The 16,208-nt window shown below is 43.5% G+C and overlaps 4 protein-coding genes across 4 annotated transcripts; all 4 read left to right on the top strand.

Annotated features, from left to right (window-relative positions):
- Positions 1 to 469: 469 nt before the first annotated feature.
- Positions 470 to 2,374, top strand: LOC132448544 (gamma-crystallin 1-like). Its single transcript, XM_060039950.1, has 3 exons — positions 470 to 532; positions 1,283 to 1,525; positions 1,890 to 2,374. Exons 1-3 carry the CDS (start codon positions 473 to 475, stop codon positions 2,163 to 2,165), a joined length of 579 nt encoding a protein of 192 aa, XP_059895933.1. The 5' UTR covers positions 470 to 472; the 3' UTR covers positions 2,166 to 2,374.
- Positions 2,375 to 3,183: 809 nt separating this feature from the next.
- LOC132448547 (gamma-crystallin M2-like) lies at positions 3,184 to 4,679 on the top strand. Its single transcript, XM_060039953.1, has 3 exons — positions 3,184 to 3,300; positions 3,499 to 3,741; positions 4,343 to 4,679. The coding sequence occupies exons 1-3, from the start codon at positions 3,292 to 3,294 to the stop codon at positions 4,613 to 4,615; spliced, it is 525 nt and encodes a 174-aa protein (XP_059895936.1). The 5' UTR covers positions 3,184 to 3,291; the 3' UTR covers positions 4,616 to 4,679.
- A 1,513-nt stretch (positions 4,680 to 6,192) lies between these two features.
- On the top strand, positions 6,193 to 7,301 carry LOC132448545 (gamma-crystallin M1-like). The gene is made up of 3 exons (XM_060039951.1): positions 6,193 to 6,344; positions 6,460 to 6,711; positions 6,974 to 7,301. Exons 1-3 carry the CDS (start codon positions 6,333 to 6,335, stop codon positions 7,244 to 7,246), a joined length of 537 nt encoding a protein of 178 aa, XP_059895934.1. The 5' UTR covers positions 6,193 to 6,332; the 3' UTR covers positions 7,247 to 7,301.
- Positions 7,302 to 9,836: 2,535 nt separating this feature from the next.
- On the top strand, positions 9,837 to 15,439 carry gpr45 (G protein-coupled receptor 45). Its single transcript, XM_060040236.1, has 2 exons — positions 9,837 to 10,129; positions 13,554 to 15,439. Exon 2 carries the CDS (start codon positions 13,660 to 13,662, stop codon positions 14,836 to 14,838), a length of 1,179 nt encoding a protein of 392 aa, XP_059896219.1. The 5' UTR covers positions 9,837 to 10,129; positions 13,554 to 13,659; the 3' UTR covers positions 14,839 to 15,439.
- Positions 15,440 to 16,208: the final 769 nt, after the last annotated feature.

Genomic DNA, 16,208 nt, shown 5'->3' with positions numbered 1-16,208 from the left:
TTAAACACACAGGCCTACTATGGTCAGTCAGAGAGTTCTATGTTCATGTTTATTTGATATTAAAAAAAAATTAACAAAAACATAATTAAATTATAATAAACATAATATTTGTAAGATACACCTGATAATATTATTTACAGTGGGCAACGCCGCACTTTAACAATCAAGGCCATAGATTGTTAATATTTAGAATTTGAATTCAGTGGTTTTTTTCACTTAAAAACTGTTTACATAAAGGTAGTGTCAAGGTCATTGACACATCAAGAGTCAAGGGATGTTATTTGGTGTCAATCAACTTGAATACACTAGTTACTGTAAATCAGCTAAACACACAGGTTTTCCTCAAGCTTCATCACGCAAATCACTCAAAATCAGTAACACTTAACCCCTGCTGTTGTCCCACACTGTACTATGCAGTGTATTACAATATGAATAGCACATGCAGCGTTAGCACATTGGCTTCTCTATATATATGACAGTATTTAAGCCGCAGGAGAGGGCCCAACACCACACGACAGCCAGCATGGGGAAGGTAAACATCAGGACTGAGGGGCTGGAGAGACCACCATGGGTTGTTATTTTCATTATGATGACATTGCATCTTGCCTCGAGTTAGCAAGAAGATGATGTGGCAGATTTGCTTCCCAACCCTTGGGTACATGCTTGCGGTATAATCTCTTCATGAGCAATATAATTAAGAACTATCATTTGAGACTAATTTCTTAGAAATGCTACAGCCCACTGTCAGCTAGTTAAAGGGGACTTATTATACCACCAGGTGTGAGTGTGATTAGCCTTACAAGCCGTTTCGAAAATCTGCCTAATATGACATCACTAGTGGGTGTGTCCGCCTAGATCTGTGCTGGATAGATCTATCTACCAGCCTACCCAGTGGACTGAAGTAAACATTGCTCATCTATCCAGCACAGATCTAGGTGGACACACCCACTAGTGATGTCATATTAGGCCGATTTTCGAAACGGCTTGTAAGGCTAATCACAGTCACACCTGGTGGTATAATAAGTCCCCTTTAAGTGATCTTAAATATCTGTTCCGGTTTTCTGTGCCTCTTCCATTCTATAAGCTAGTTCAATTTTTTATATTAGCCCCAGATAATTTCTGACCAATCAGGACATCTCTTCCTTCATTGGGCCATCTTGGCAATCGATCCAAGTGTGTGAAGACAACCCTTTTCACTGGCAACAAAATGTATTTATTTTGGGGATGTGCATTTTCAGAATCTTGTATTTTGTCGTTTTCTGCTCTTCTGCTCTTTCTCCAGGTAATATTCTACGAGGAAAGGGACTTCCTGGGCCCCAGTGTTGAGTGCACGTCTGAGTGCAGGGACCTGTTGTGCCAACTGAACCACTGCAACTCCATCAGGGTGGAGTGTGGCGCCTTCATGATCTACGAGAGTCTGGAGTTCGCGGGCACCCAGTACTTCCTCAGGAAGGGCGACTACCCCGATTACCACAGCTGGATGGGCTGCAATGACTCCATCCGCTCATGTCGCCTCATTCCCGCAGTGAGCCCCATGTCCACAGGGAATATCAGTTCAATCAGTTACTTAAATCTGCTCTATGTCACTTTAGAACTGCAGCTATTTACTCCACTAATGGGGAAATATAGTGCAGGTTTAACTTTTCAGTGTTGAATGAATTCGCCCAGGACCTTCATTCATAAGTTTGGAGTCATAGACCTGTTTTTAGTCAAGAGACCTAAAGACTTATCCATTTTGTCTTAACCTTTACTAACGTCCACAGTTCTCTGTAATTTCTTTATTTAAAATCATGCTAGGGAGACATGGCTGTGTGCTTAGCAATACGCCCTGGCCTCCTTCAGAACCGATCCCTCGTAGGTGAATCTTTTTTCTCTTTCTCATCCAATAGCAAGAGTCCGGGGCCTTCACCATGCGTCTGTACGAGAGGATAGAGTTCGGGGGTCAGGTCATGGACCTGGCCGACGACTGTCCCAACGTGGTAGAGCGCTTCCACAAGAACGACATCTTCTCTTGCAACGTGAAGGGCGGCCATTGGCTCTTTTACGAGCATCCCCACTACCGGGGGAAGATGTACCTGATACGGCCCGGCGTGTACAACCGCTTCAGCGAGTGGGGCGGCAGGACGGCCAGGGTGGGCTCCATCAGACGCATCATGGACTATTGACCGTCTCTGCAGTCTGCCGACGCCCGTACCATATAAAGATATTTTCCGTAACAAAACGAATGAAATGGTTAACGAGTCAGATTCCTGTTAAGTTTCCAAAAACAACTTCATATATATTTTTTATTCACCGTACCCTGACCTGTAAACTCTTTCAATTTGCTTGAATTATCTCCTTCAATAAATTACCCCAAAGACCGTAAGAACAGATATTGATGGTAAAAGATTGTCCTTGGTTCTAACAGTGTTTTCTGATATTATCTGATTTTGTTAAGTCTAAAGATTGTTATCTCTACAGTTACGTAACAGTAGGAAACATAACACAACAATCCTAAAAAAGGCATTGGCTCCAGACTCCTCATGACCAAACGTCAAATCCACGTATCCATATCAACACATAACAACAATGTTCACTCTTCAGATCTAATGCTTGTTAAAATTGTCAAAATTATAAAAATATGTGCCCTCATGTATATCCATGTCCATAAAGACATCTCTGCTTTAGAGATGGAGCTGATACTCTGACCTTACTGATCACCTTGTGATCATGTGTGTGTGTGTGTGTGTGTGTGTGTGTGTGTGTGTGTGTGTGTGTGTGTGTGTGTGTGTGTGTGTGTGTGTGTGTGTGTGTGTGTGTGTGTGTGTGTGCATGCGTGCTTGTGTGCTAAGGTCACATGAACTGACATCTACAATAATCTATTTATATCATGTTGTCTATATAATTTCAGCTTCTTAATACCCTATATACATATTTATTAGCATACGGTAGGGTGGCTAATGCAGACCCGTAGGGGAGAGAATGGCTTCCTGCTCGGTGAGCCAACTTATTTAATGCGAGAGGGCTGTTCCATATTGTTCTGCAGCCATTGTCCACTGGATGCGTGGATACCACACTAGTCTCTTCCTTTGTCCATGCACATCAAAACACCAAACCTGTTAATTATTTATCCTTTTTTTTCCAAATAGAAAATCCATATTTCTGGCCGAATGTTGTGACCCTGACAATAAGCTAAACATGTGCTAGTAGCCTTCAAATACAACACGGCAAGTATTTGAATAACAATACTTTGTTTGTCAAGAGGTGGTATAAAAAGCCCTGAAAACATGTGGAATCCCTCCAACGGAGACCATGGGCAAGGTCAGTGTGTGATATTATTTTCCTCCCTCTATTTCCTAAATAATAATAAACATTGCCACAATTCAATGCACTTTTCATGTTTAAATGTAACGCACAACGTCAATTCAAAATTCATCTTCAAAATACCTTTATTCAATTATATATTTAACGGGATTCACCCTTCTTTCCCATTTTTCATTTTTTAAAAACAAAAAACAGATAATTTTCTACGAGGACAGGAACTTCCAGGGCCGGAGCCATGAGTGCAGCAACGACTGCACCGACCTGCACTCCTACTTCAGCCGCTGCAACTCCATCCGGGTGGAGAGCGGCTGCTTTATGATCTACGAGCGGCCTGGCTACATGGGCCACCAGTACTTCATGAGGAGGGGCGAGTACCCCGACTACCAGAGGTGGATGGGCTTCAGCAGCTGTATCCGCTCCTGCCGACTGATCCCCATGGTAAGCATTGGGAGCTGATGGTCCCTTGGGATTCGAGGAGCACCTCCATTCAATCTCCCCGAAGGTCAAAGACAGTCGCATCGAGAGGTTGTTGTCATGGCAGCCGGGTCCAACTCTGGGGAAACCAAGGGTTTCCCTCTTGTTTGTTTGTGTTTACATTCTGGACCCCCACACCCCCCTTCCTTGCCCCTTCTGACATCGGACATCGAGTCTTTAGGAAACTAAATGAAGGACTTAGTGGATGGGCCAATCTCTGGGGGAAACTAAGATTTCCGTTCTATTGGTTGGTTTTTACATACAAACCATGCTTGGGGGCAATAAAGCATATGTTAATAATTATGATAATGATAATTATAATGATAAGGATAGATAATAATAATATTATTATTATTAATGATAATAATAAAAATGATAATAATAATAATAATAATAATAATAATGACAATAATAATTTTAATAATATTGATTTTAATAATAATGATAATGATAATAATGATGATATGTATAATCATAGCAATGATAGTAATAATAATAATGATAACGATAGTAATAATAATAATAACCCTTATTGTTGTGGTGTTTTTCCCTGCTGGCGCCGCAGTATCGCGGCTCCTACAGGATGCGGATCTACGAGAAGGCCGACTTCAGCGGCCACATGATGGAGTTCATGGACGACTGTCCCTGTGTGTCCGACCGCTTCCACCACCGCCACGTCTACTCCTGTAACGTCATGAACGGCTACTGGATCTTCTACGAGTACCCCAACTACCGGGGCAGGCAGTACCTCCTCCGCTCCGGGGAGTACCGGAGGTATCGCGAGTGGTGCGCCACCTGCTCCATCGTGGGTTCCTTCAGGAGGGTCACTGAGTTTTAGCCATTGTGTAGCAAACCCCTGCTGTAAATATACAACTGTTATTAAAGATGTTGAATTTTTAAAATGGCTTCTTGGAAAGTGATTTATGGCGTTCTCCATTTTACATCTAAGACAAATGTCAAGGTCGTATAGACCTTGACTTATTTCATGGCCACCCCGCCCTCACCCCCCACCCCCCTCTTCATGTGTTTCTTCACTGCTGATCTGATCCCCAAATAGTCCCACGCTTCAGTTAGTTCTTCATTTCATGGTCATTAAACTACCAGTTGGTAATTTGCAATGGTTGATCCAACATGAATAAACCTCACAGTGCCCCACAAGGAACGATGAATGATTATCAACGAGGGCTTTTTATCTGATTTAATCTGCAAGGTGAAATGTGGAATACATAATATTAGATAGTAAATTGAGATCTACAAGGCTCATTGGCTTTGTCTTTTTGGTTCCTTATTCCTTATTATTTCCCCCCTGTCTTGACTTATCATTATTATTATCATTATCATAATTAGTTTTTTTTTTTATCATGATTAGGCTCTTGACAGTATATGATACAAAGTATCATCATCACCACAGTCCTCATCCCCCCCCTCCTATTCTATAATAATGTTTACAATTGAAAGCGATTAAATACAGTTATCATAGGGTTCCTACTGAGCTTACCAACAATCACTCACTGAACTGCATTCACTTGGAATGATCACTTATGCACCTAAAAGAAACACACACACAAAAAAGATCCACTCTCATATCCACAAAATCTACTTATCTTTGCTGGAGTTGTTTTAGAAAAATGACAAACATATGTGTTTAACACAAATCGTATTGCTATATTTTCTACAGACTTTTATAACCATGCCGGCATGCTATACCGGCATGATTTCAACATAAACGATATTCAATACAGCCTTACATAGAACTAAGATATTAATTCTCTCTAAATGGGGGTTGGTATCTTATTATGATCATAGAAATGTCCCCAAAGTAGAGAGTTAAAGATTTTAAAGTTAAATATCAACATTAATAGATACTCTACTTGATCACCTGTAATCTATATTTGCTTCTCTACTAAACGTTTATCCAAATTTAATTTAACATGCTGAGGATAGCATATGCAATTGGAAAAATGAATTCATACTATTTATGTTGGCTGTGTCTGGGTTCATTAAGATATAAAGAAAAAGTGGATAAATCCAAGACGAGAATTTGTGTCACAAAATAATAATTGCAGGACAGTAATACAACGAAAAGGTTACCAGAAAACAGTAAATATGAACATGCAAAGAACTACAATTGACAACTACATTTGTTCTAATAGTGATATAAAAAAATAGTCTATCCTATGACTTTAATTAGAATTGTGTCAAAATAAGGTAAAGAAACGATGGTTTGATTTCAGAGCCAGTTATGTCCCTTTGGTGGGCATCAGACGATATGACAGAACATTCTGACAGAGAACGACACTCAAACAAAGGTTATGCTCATAACGGACAATGGAGGTCACCACTGCCAGAAGTGTATGGATGAAAAACCATTGGCATGCACATATAGGCCCTGTTCAGCAAAACCCCCGTTTTGCCGGGTCATCAGCTTTGCACCTTTGAATAACAACAGAACGCGGTCCCATGGATTCTGTATAAAAGGGTCTGTGGAGCATCCAGTTGGCACAGCAAGTTGAATTCCTACCTCCACTGCGGAACTACCTCCCTACTAATCCATCATGATGGGCAAGGTAAACTCATGTTGCTTTTTAAATTTAAGTAACTGATCAATAATAGTTTTTATATTTTTTTATATTTTTTTATATTGTTAAACCTTGATTTTGCTTCCCGCATTGTTTTTTCCAGATCACCTTTTACGAGGAGAAGAACTTCCAGGGTCGCTCCTATGAGTGCATGAGCGACTGCTCCGACATGTCCTCCTACCTGAGCAGGTGCCAGTCCTGCAGGGTGGAGAGCGGCTGCTTCATGCTCTATGAGAGGAACAACTACATGGGCCAGCAGTTCTTCATGAGGAGGGGAGAGTACAACGACATGAACCGCATGCAGAGCATGGGAATGATGTTTGACAACATCAGGTCCTGCAGGATGATCCCCTTCGTAAGATAACTCACCAACGCTTCAACTATTACTCTCACACAATTCGACTGTTTACTCTCACCCAGTGCCACTGATAACTCTCACCCAGTTCAACTGATAACTCTACACCCGTTGAACTGATAACTATACACCAGGACAAATATTACCCTACCCAGTTGAACTAGTAGTTAAACTAGTAAAGCATACCCAGTTCGACTGGTACATGGACAATGATGTGGTTATGAGTGTGCTGACATTGTTTCTCTGATTATATGCATTACAGCACAGGGGCCAGTTTAGGATGAAGATCTACGAGAGGGAGAACTTCGGTGGTCAGTCCAACGAGATGATGGACGACTGTGACAACATCCAGGAGCGTTACCGCATGTCCGACTGCCAGTCCTGCAACGTGATGGACGGCCACTGGCTGATGTACGAGCAGCCCCACTACAAGGGCAGGATGATGTACATGAGGCCCGGAGAGTACAGGAGCTTCAGGGAGATGATGAGCGGCCAGAGGTTCATGAGCATGAGGCGTATCACTGACATGTGTTAGACCCCCTGAAGATGTTTCACTGAATAACATGAATAAATGCTATATTGTAACATAACTATGATGCTTGCACGTTTTTTTATTTCATCGGGTCAACCAACAGCGTTGGAAAAATCCCAGGTTTAGACTATATGTTAGAGCCACAGGTTGTGCTCAATATTAAATCTAGAGGTATATACTTTGAACTTTCAGATGATAATGATAGTTATCATCATGGCCCACAACATAACCTCAACTTCAACTAACTTTTTTTTAGTAAGTACAAGTGTGAGTGTGAGTTTAAAGCTGATGTAGCCCAAAAAAGCTGATAACCAGTCAACCGAGAAATAATGTGTGTTACTTGATTGACACATTGTAATGCCAAATAAATTTAGAAACCGCAATAGAAATCAGCCAAGAGTGATGGCTGCATATTCAATATGTGTTAGTTAGTATCTGCTTCAGGGTAACAAAGGTATTACTTTGGAGGCATATTTTATGGGAGGAGATTTGCGTTTTAAATGTAAGCATTCCTTTGAACTTGCTATTGGAGATTTTTGAAGAAAAATAAACACTTTTAACACTGCTTTGAGTGAGGCAGAGGTCAAAATGGCAATTAGCCTATGTGGCATATGCATTCAGTTGGGTTTTCTTTCAGTATGTTTTCACTGTTTGCAGTCCACTGAAGTATAGTGCGTATTAGCAAGTTTATAGTTACATAGATAGACAAATATTTTTAAGCTACCTTTACCTCATTCTATTCAGCTCCTGAGGTAGGTTTTCTAATTTACACAAAAATGACTAATTGTGAACATTTGGTAGAAAGGTTAGGATACTACGTGAGAAAGTGTGAAACAGCTGCTGTTTCAAAACACAAAAGCTGTAAAGGTGCGGCCACACCAGACGCGTATCTCGCGTACTTTTTACGCGAGATACGCGCGTAAAATGTTGCTTGACCATTTTGTGTCAAAAAATGGTCGCATACGCGCAATACGCGCAATACGCGCCCCTGTGAACGCCCCTCAACCTCCTCTGCCCCCAGAGGTAAATTGCTGCTGGTCTCCCTCGGGGTGACAAAGGGGTCGAGGAAGGACAGGACCCTAGCAAATTTCCACGTGTCCACTCTCCCTGCCGCTGCCCCGCTCTTTTTTCCCTCCTTTTCATTCTTTTTGTGTCTCATGTACCTGTCCCTGAGTGACTTCCACCTCCTGCGACATACGTCCACTGACAAGAACATATATACATATTAAGTTGGGTAACCTGACAAGCGGGACAGTCTGTTGTAGTAGTATCACTTAATATTACTGCTAACTGGTGCTACCGCTAACCGGCGCTAACTTTTTTCATAGTAGAACACAACCGATAGCTGAAGCCAAGCAAAATACACACACACATTATTCACTGATCTTACCAGGAACGCCAATATCCTCTGCCACGTCGACCCACGCCCTCTCTGTTTTGTTCCTGTCCCTGTACGACACCATCGTGGTGTCGTACAGGACAGGACGGCCGCACACGGCGACGATGATATTTTGATCCACCTCCATTTCTGTTCGTGTAGTGTCTGTAGTGTTGATCAGCAGAGAAATAGTCCGCCAAGACGTTGAGGTTGCTTAGTAACCAGAGACTCTGTCCATGCAAGTGAACGGAGCGTTCCCTCTTCGTCATAACTATCAAACCAAACATCCTTCACATTCACCGAGCGAACATTATGAAAGTAAAATGCACATTTCTCGCTAGAAATGTTTCCATAAAAGCATTTAATGGCGTAACTATGTTACTATTTCCACACAGAATAAAGAAAGATGTCAGCCGTATGCTTCTGTCCAAGCTCACTACTCTCTGCCAGTGACGTCGGGTCAAGCTCAACGCTGATTGGGCAACACGGCTAATCGTCATGCGTATGAGCGTAAAAAGTTAAATTTTTGTAACTCTTGAAATGTACGCGCTTTACGCGCGTATAGCGCGTAAATATACGTGCCTCATACGCGCAATACGCGCGTAAAATGTTGCTTATACGCGTATTACGCGTAATACGCGTAATACACGCGTAAACCAATGGTTCCCTATCGAAAAAATGGCGATTTCATACGCGAAGTACGCGAGATACGCGTCTGGTGTGGCCGCACCTTAAGGGAAGGGCGTATGGGAAACAGCTGTCCACACGTCAATATTTGGACTTGACGGAATTAAAGACTTACATACCCCTACTAACATACAATCGTATGTAGGTTTTTCTTATGTAGGTATTTTGTTCCGTAGTAAACTACTATAGAATACCTGCTGCGTTTTAGCTTTTCAACGACGTGTAGCACCGTAACAAATGGTAACTAACTGTAATCACGTGTCAAAAAGGTAACGTCCTAAACGCAACGTCACAGGGACATAGGCCTACTGTGTTTTATTGGGACTTAAGTGAATAGCATAAACAAGCTCACGACAACATCTACAACAGGTATTTTTCCCTTATGTTTCTGTAAGATTAGCTAATGCAACGAATGAATTCCGTTGACAACAACCTCACTTCTATTGATGTCATTTGTCATGGTAATGCAATTATTTTCTTTTATTATTTTCTCACTATGCTTCCGTACACTACGGTCCCGTAGTAATTTAGGCTGGGCCAATGTATTGTCAAAGCGACGTATTTTTGCGTAGCCTACTGCACCTTTAAATGGGTGGCTGCCGCTCGTCTCCTCGCGCGTCAGCATCAGCAGGCGGCACGCGTGATGCCAATCGATAAGCCGTAGTGAAACGGGGAAAGTATCATCATATTCAAGCGGAGCGCTCGCCATCCACGTAGATCCCTACTCGCCATGGATGTCTATTCATCTGCAGTGGCTGCTCTGGCACACATGACGCGAAACACCGCGCCAATCCCCTTTCATCCTTAATTCGCCTGCCAAGGTAAGCAACTCAAGATTTTTTTTATAGTGATTTTCTTTTCTTTTTTTTACTCTCTTATCTAACCAGACCTGCCTGACGCTTGAAATAGTTTATCCTATCTTCTCTTAAATTGGCTATATCTACATCAGGCATTTTTATATTCGACATAGTAGGCATTATAGAGGCATTTTTGGTCACATTTGAATATTTGCATATTGTTTTTCTTGAGGTAGAGAAAATTAGCAAACGGGAAGAAACGGGAGGAGGATGGACGGCTTAGTCGAGGAGGGGATCATCATACAAATCTGAGCAAAACAGAAGGCCTGCAGTGGGGATGTTTCATGTGTTCCAATGTAGCCTATACATCTAGACAGACAGAGATTGACATGCAACAGTCAAGCACACGTAAAATGTGCAGCTAAATGATACAATTACATACTCATAGATTATTCAATTGAAAACTCCCATATGCAGGGGTAATCAATATGTATTACGCAGAGAACAATCACAAATACAAAATTAAACCTATAAATCAATCGGATCATTAACAAGCTCACGTGGACAACACATGAGAAGCACAAATCATAATGCTTTTCAAATAAGATTTCCCTGCAGCCTATGACAATACATCATCGAGAAGGCTTAATCCTGTGTAAGGCTATTTTGAAATGACCAGTTAATCAAATGGATGTCAATTCATTAATTTGAGGCTTTTACAAGGATACCTCACAATACAAACCTCCCTGTCTGTCTTTCTCTCTCTCTCTCTCTCTCTCGCACGCTCGCTCGCACGCACGCACGCACGCACGCACGCACGCACGCACGCACGCACGCACACACACACACACACACACACACACACACACACACACACACACACACACACACACACACACACACACACACACACACACACACACACACACACAGACTTACTCCCATCTGCATATTTATTTGTGTTATTGTTCATGATGAATGTATGGCCACAGCCCATAGTGACTATAACTATAGTGACTTGTTATTAACACTAAATTGTTGAATGTGCCTGTGCCCCTCTGGTTTCTAAATGTATGTCGTCTTCATGGAAACAACAACAAAAACAACAGCGTATTTTTTTTCACAGACTTTGGAATATGGGATGAGATTGGGGGGTTTCTTGTTGCCATGGAAATGGTGACCCTGTTCCCTTGGCAACAGCTAGTAACACTATGCTGTTGTAGCCCGTGCAATGTTTTGTTTCGCATCTGCCTTTTTCGGAGGGAAACTGATGACTTGACATATTAGTGCAAAACATTGCATTGTCTGTCAATTTAAGCTTTTGCATAAAGTTTTGATTTCCCTAAAACATGCAAACACTATCTCATTCAGTCATTAATGATATAGAGTCATCATTCAGGATGACATCATTCAGGATGATTGATATATTTCCCTGAGCAGGATCTAAATTTTTTTCTTTTTTGCATCGCTCGGTCATCTGTTGCTCACAGATCATCTGACCTGGAAGAAGTGACAAAATTCACAATAACATGATCCTTAAAGGAGACTATACTAAAGCTATTTCCAGCAAACAGCTTCAAAAACATGTTTTCTGGAACTCAAATACTATGTTTACTTATTGTGAAAACTCCATAAAATGTTTGCTGGAAATAGCTTTTACGAAAATAAATCTCGCCTATATCCCCTCTGTTTCAGTCACTTCAGAATGCGCTGTTTCTGGTGTCTGTAGCTTTAATGCAAATGAGCTGCTGCCCATTGACCAATCCCTTCTCCATGGAGGAGAAGGGATTGTTGCCGTTTGCGGACTCCTGGAGCTCTATATCTATCTAGCCAAAAGCAGCCAAAAGCTATGTGCGCCTCGGATGATAATAGACTGCGTCTTACGTCTCTGGCACTTTCACAACAAGTAAAGACTCGTAGTGGGGGATATCTCGGCCATTGTTGAGAAGAATTTAGGGAAAGGAACTTTGGCCTTGACTCTCTGAAGTCCATGAACCGTGAAATGGAGGAGAAAGGGATTGTTCGGCTGATATGCCGAACTGATATGCTGAACTGCTGCTGAAGCTTTCCGGCTGCAATCCCTTTCTCCTCCATGTCTCCTCCTCCGGACTGCCGCCGAAGCTTCGGCGGCAGTCCGGCAGCTCTGGTGGGGGGAGGCAGTCCGGCAGAGAAAGGGATTTTACTCCCGGAGCTGAGCTGCCACCGAGTTCCCCTGCTCGTCCACTGGTCCACAAAATCGTAGCTATGCTCTGATTGGAGGGGATTAGGGAAATGGGAGGTAATATCAACTGTGCCCCCTTCCTACGTAGGAGCCGGAAGACGCCGAAACTGACTCGCTTGTTTGGTAACTGTAGGCGGGATACTTTCAATAATCCATATCTCACTCAAAAAATCATGTACAGACTTTTTTCAAAGTTTGTATGCATGTGGGAGCCCCAGAGACCCAAAACAACACCCCAAATCCCAGGAAAAGTGTTCATAATATGTCCCCTTTAAACAATTTGAGCCATATCAATACCATGCTGGCTGTCTCCCAAGAATGTCTGGTTCTTCTCCTAGGAATAGCTGAGCACATAGAGTTAGCCAGATTTGATCCAAAAATCTTGCAATTATGGTAGCTTCACCAGACCCATCACATATACTCTCCTGCTGTTACCAGCATTATGACTAATGGATGCTATAGCAACATTCCTGAAGGTGAATAAGTTTCAGGATCGTTTTTACCTATAGATTTTGATTTACAATAAGTGCTATTACACCACCCAATGATGAGACACAGCTTAGTAGAGTGTGTGAGAGAGAGAGAGAGAGAGAGAGAGAGAGAGAGAGAGAGAGAGAGAGAGAGAGAGAGAGAGAGAGGCAGAGAGAGATAGAGAGAGAGAGAGAGAGAGAGAGAGAGAGAGAGAGAGAGAGAGAGAGAGAGAGAGAGAGAGAGAGAGAGAGAGAGACTGTGTACATGCATTGAAAGCACAGTAAATGCATGCATGATCAGAGATCCACTTTTCAGCCTCAGTTATCACCGGCCCTCATTAATGCTGTATGGACAGTGAGTATGCTTTGAACCGTATGTGCTCTTTCCAGAGAGAAGCATTGTCTCATAAACAGTGTCCCCGTGTGGTCTGTCCAGTGTGGCTTGTGAACCAACCCTTCACAGGGACGCCGTCGCCACATAATGCCGCCTCCATAGGTGGCAAGTCACACTGCCTGTCACGGCGGGACACACCACAGCATGTCTGAGCCCCTCTCAGCTGTCCCACACGAGGCATCGTCTCAGCGGGGCCTGAGGCATTGTCTCAAAGACTTGGAGTCTTTCCCTCCTCTCCTCCTTAATTAAGCTTTTAACGTGTTATTATCTGTCAGTGATTACGTAGTGAATTGGAAGCGAGCGCAGTGAATGTATCCTCCTATTGGAGAGTGTGTAACCCATACTTCCTTCTTCTGGTCACAGATATTGCCATGGAAAACCAACGGACGGGGGAGACTTCAGAACGTGAAAATACGAAGATGGAGATACATTTCCTTCTCCTGCTGAACTGAGTTCAGCTCGCCCAATCATGGCCGCCATGGCCGCCATGGCATTCTGCAACGAGAGCCTGCCAGAGGGCTGCGACTACATGCAGCCCGGCGGCGTGGAGGAACCCTCGGAGGCCTTACCCTCGGAGGGCGGGACGCCCCTGATGTCCGTCACTCTGCGGGTCACCCTGGCGGCCATCATGATCTTCATGATCACCATCGGCTTCCTGGGCAACGCCATCGTGTGCCTGATCGTCTACCAGAAGCCCGCCATGCGGTCGGCCATCAACCTGCTGCTGGCCACGCTGGCCTTCTCCGACATCATGCTGTCACTGCTCTGCATGCCCTTCACCGCCGTCACTGTGGCCACTGCCGACTGGCGCTTCGGTGGCGCGTTCTGCCGCGCGTCCATCATGCTGTACTGGCTCTTTGTCCTTGAGGGCGTGTCCATCCTGCTCATCATCAGCGTGGACCGCTTCCTCATCATCGTGCAGCGCCAGGACAAGCTGACCCCGCACCGGGCCAAGCTGCTCATCGTGGCCTCCTGGGTGCTGAGCCTGTGCGTGGCGCTCCCGTCCGTGGTGGGCTGGCGGGCGGGGGCGGCGGGCATCGGCGGGGCCTGGGCGCCGCAGTGCGTGCTGGGCTACAGCGAGTCGGTGGCGGACCGCGGCTACACGGTGCTGCTGGCGGTGGCGGTGTTCTTCGTGCCGTTCGGCGTCATGCTCTACTCCTACCTGTGCATCCTGAACACGGTGCGGCGCAACGCCCTGCGCATCCACAACCACACCAGCGAGCACTCCTGCCTGCCCGCGCTCAACCAGGTGGGCAAGCTGGGCCTGACGGGGCTGCAGCGCCCCCCGCAGGTCAACGTTGACATGAGCTTCAAGACGCGCGCCTTCACCACCATCCTCATCCTCTTCATCGGGTTCTCAGTGTGCTGGCTGCCGCACACGGTGGTGAGCCTGCTGGCCGTGTTCAGCAGACGCTTCTACTACAGCTCGGCCTTCTACCCGGTCAGCGTCGGCGCGCTGTGGCTCAGCTACCTGAAGACGGTGTTCAACCCGGTGATCTACTGCTGGAGGATCAGGAAGTTCAGGGAGGCCTGCCTTGAGTTTATGCCCAAGAGCTGCAAGCTGTGCCCCAGGGTGCCGGGCCGGAGCCGCAGGCGCGTGAGGCCCAGTAACATATACGTGTGCAGCGAGACGCAGTCTGCTGTGTAGAGGGAGATGGAGACGATTGGAGGACATTGACTGTGAAGCAATGGTTTGAAACTGCTACTACTGAGCTCTGTTGAGAGAGGAATCCCCATTTGGCTGAAGTCAGGCACAGGCTGTGACTGAAGAAAAAGCAGACTTGAATAAGAATAAAAAGAAGGAAAAAATGAATAAACCTTCATGATATCCTTGTTATTGTGGATATCCAATTTGGGTTAACGATTTGATATGGCATTTTGTGTAGATTAGGAAAGAATTGTTTATAAGATTACGGCAGAATACAAATTTTGGCAGCGCTCATAATGACTTAATGATGACAGTAACATTTGCAGGTTACTAAGCAACACACCAACCACAGTCCGTTTGTTTGTTGATTCATGATGTGTCCTTTGATCTGTCCTCCCCTTTTTTTGACAAACACATTTTGTACGTATTCGTAAATATTCGATTGATTGTTGAAGAAGGTCCAATCAGAATACTTTCTGAATAACTGCCATTGTAAAGGAAGTATATTTTTCTTTCTATTTATTATCAAATGAGATAAGTCACATAATGATTAAGTATTACAGTTTACGCTAGTATTCAAATTAAAATGTAATGGACTACATGTATGTTTTTCTCGGATGCCGAACAAATACTATGGTTTGTATTCATATATCAAGCATTGTTATCAGCTGGTGGGTGGGGCTGTGTGTTGCTGGGATACTTCTACAGACCTCTATTGATTGTTATGGAATATTATTCTCTTTGAATGAAGAAACCAATCTCTAGCCACTCACATTCTATGGCCAGCTGTTATACCATTCAATAAGCAGGGCTTATGTGTATTTAAAAAATGCTAATTTATTCATACACCCCAGATTTATTTAACTGGTAATAATTGTCTACTATATCTTTAATGGGTCCATATCAACGGAAAGTTGACGAAATATGTCTCTTCTTAACAATTAACCTTAAAATGATTCATAAGGACTTGTCAAAATGTTGCATGCCTAAAATGCAATTCACTACCAGTCATGTGTTAATGGGGTGCATGGGGATGCCTGACAAGGATAGGACAGGTTAGGATGAGATGATGTCTCAAATGCAGTACTGATTTCCCTATGGGAATGAATACAGTCAAACATAAAGTATAATTATTGCCAGTTAAAGTTTGGATTTATTTTTGGCTCAACCTGCTTGAGCATATATCCATCCATGTATGACACATGTAATATATCCAAAGTAAATAAATCGTCTAAATCCAATTACCAAACCATACAGGTAAATTAAAAAAAAGACGTTAGACGCTAGTCGTTAGACGTTAGACGTAACCCTAACCCTGAAAGACGTTTTTTCCAAAAACTGCAACAATTTAAGTTGATAAACTTAAATTG

This window comes from Gadus macrocephalus, chromosome 20, assembly GCF_031168955.1.
Source record: "Gadus macrocephalus chromosome 20, ASM3116895v1".
Lineage (NCBI taxonomy): Eukaryota > Metazoa > Chordata > Actinopteri > Gadiformes > Gadidae > Gadus > Gadus macrocephalus.
Note: the sequence above shows the minus strand (reverse complement) of the source record. Positions and strands in the feature narration are given on the sequence as shown.

Bases quoted from the DNA above. Each gene is read 5' to 3' on its own strand.
- LOC132448544 (XM_060039950.1), top strand. From the start codon at position 473: ATGACAGTATTTAAGCCGCAGGAGAGGGCCCAACACCACACGACAGCC. The intron at 533-1,282 runs GTAAACATCAGG...CTCTTTCTCCAG, and splicing joins CGACAGCCAGCATGGGGAAG to GTAATATTCTACGAGGAAAG. The intron at 1,526-1,889 runs GTGAGCCCCATG...CTCATCCAATAG, and splicing joins CATGTCGCCTCATTCCCGCA to CAAGAGTCCGGGGCCTTCAC.
- LOC132448547 (XM_060039953.1), top strand. The intron at 3,742-4,342 runs GTAAGCATTGGG...CTGGCGCCGCAG, and splicing joins CCTGCCGACTGATCCCCATG to TATCGCGGCTCCTACAGGAT.
- LOC132448545 (XM_060039951.1), top strand. The intron at 6,712-6,973 runs GTAAGATAACTC...TATGCATTACAG, and splicing joins CCTGCAGGATGATCCCCTTC to CACAGGGGCCAGTTTAGGAT.
- gpr45 (XM_060040236.1), top strand. From the start codon at position 13,660: ATGGCCGCCATGGCCGCCATGGCATTCTGCAACGAGAGCCTGCCAGAG.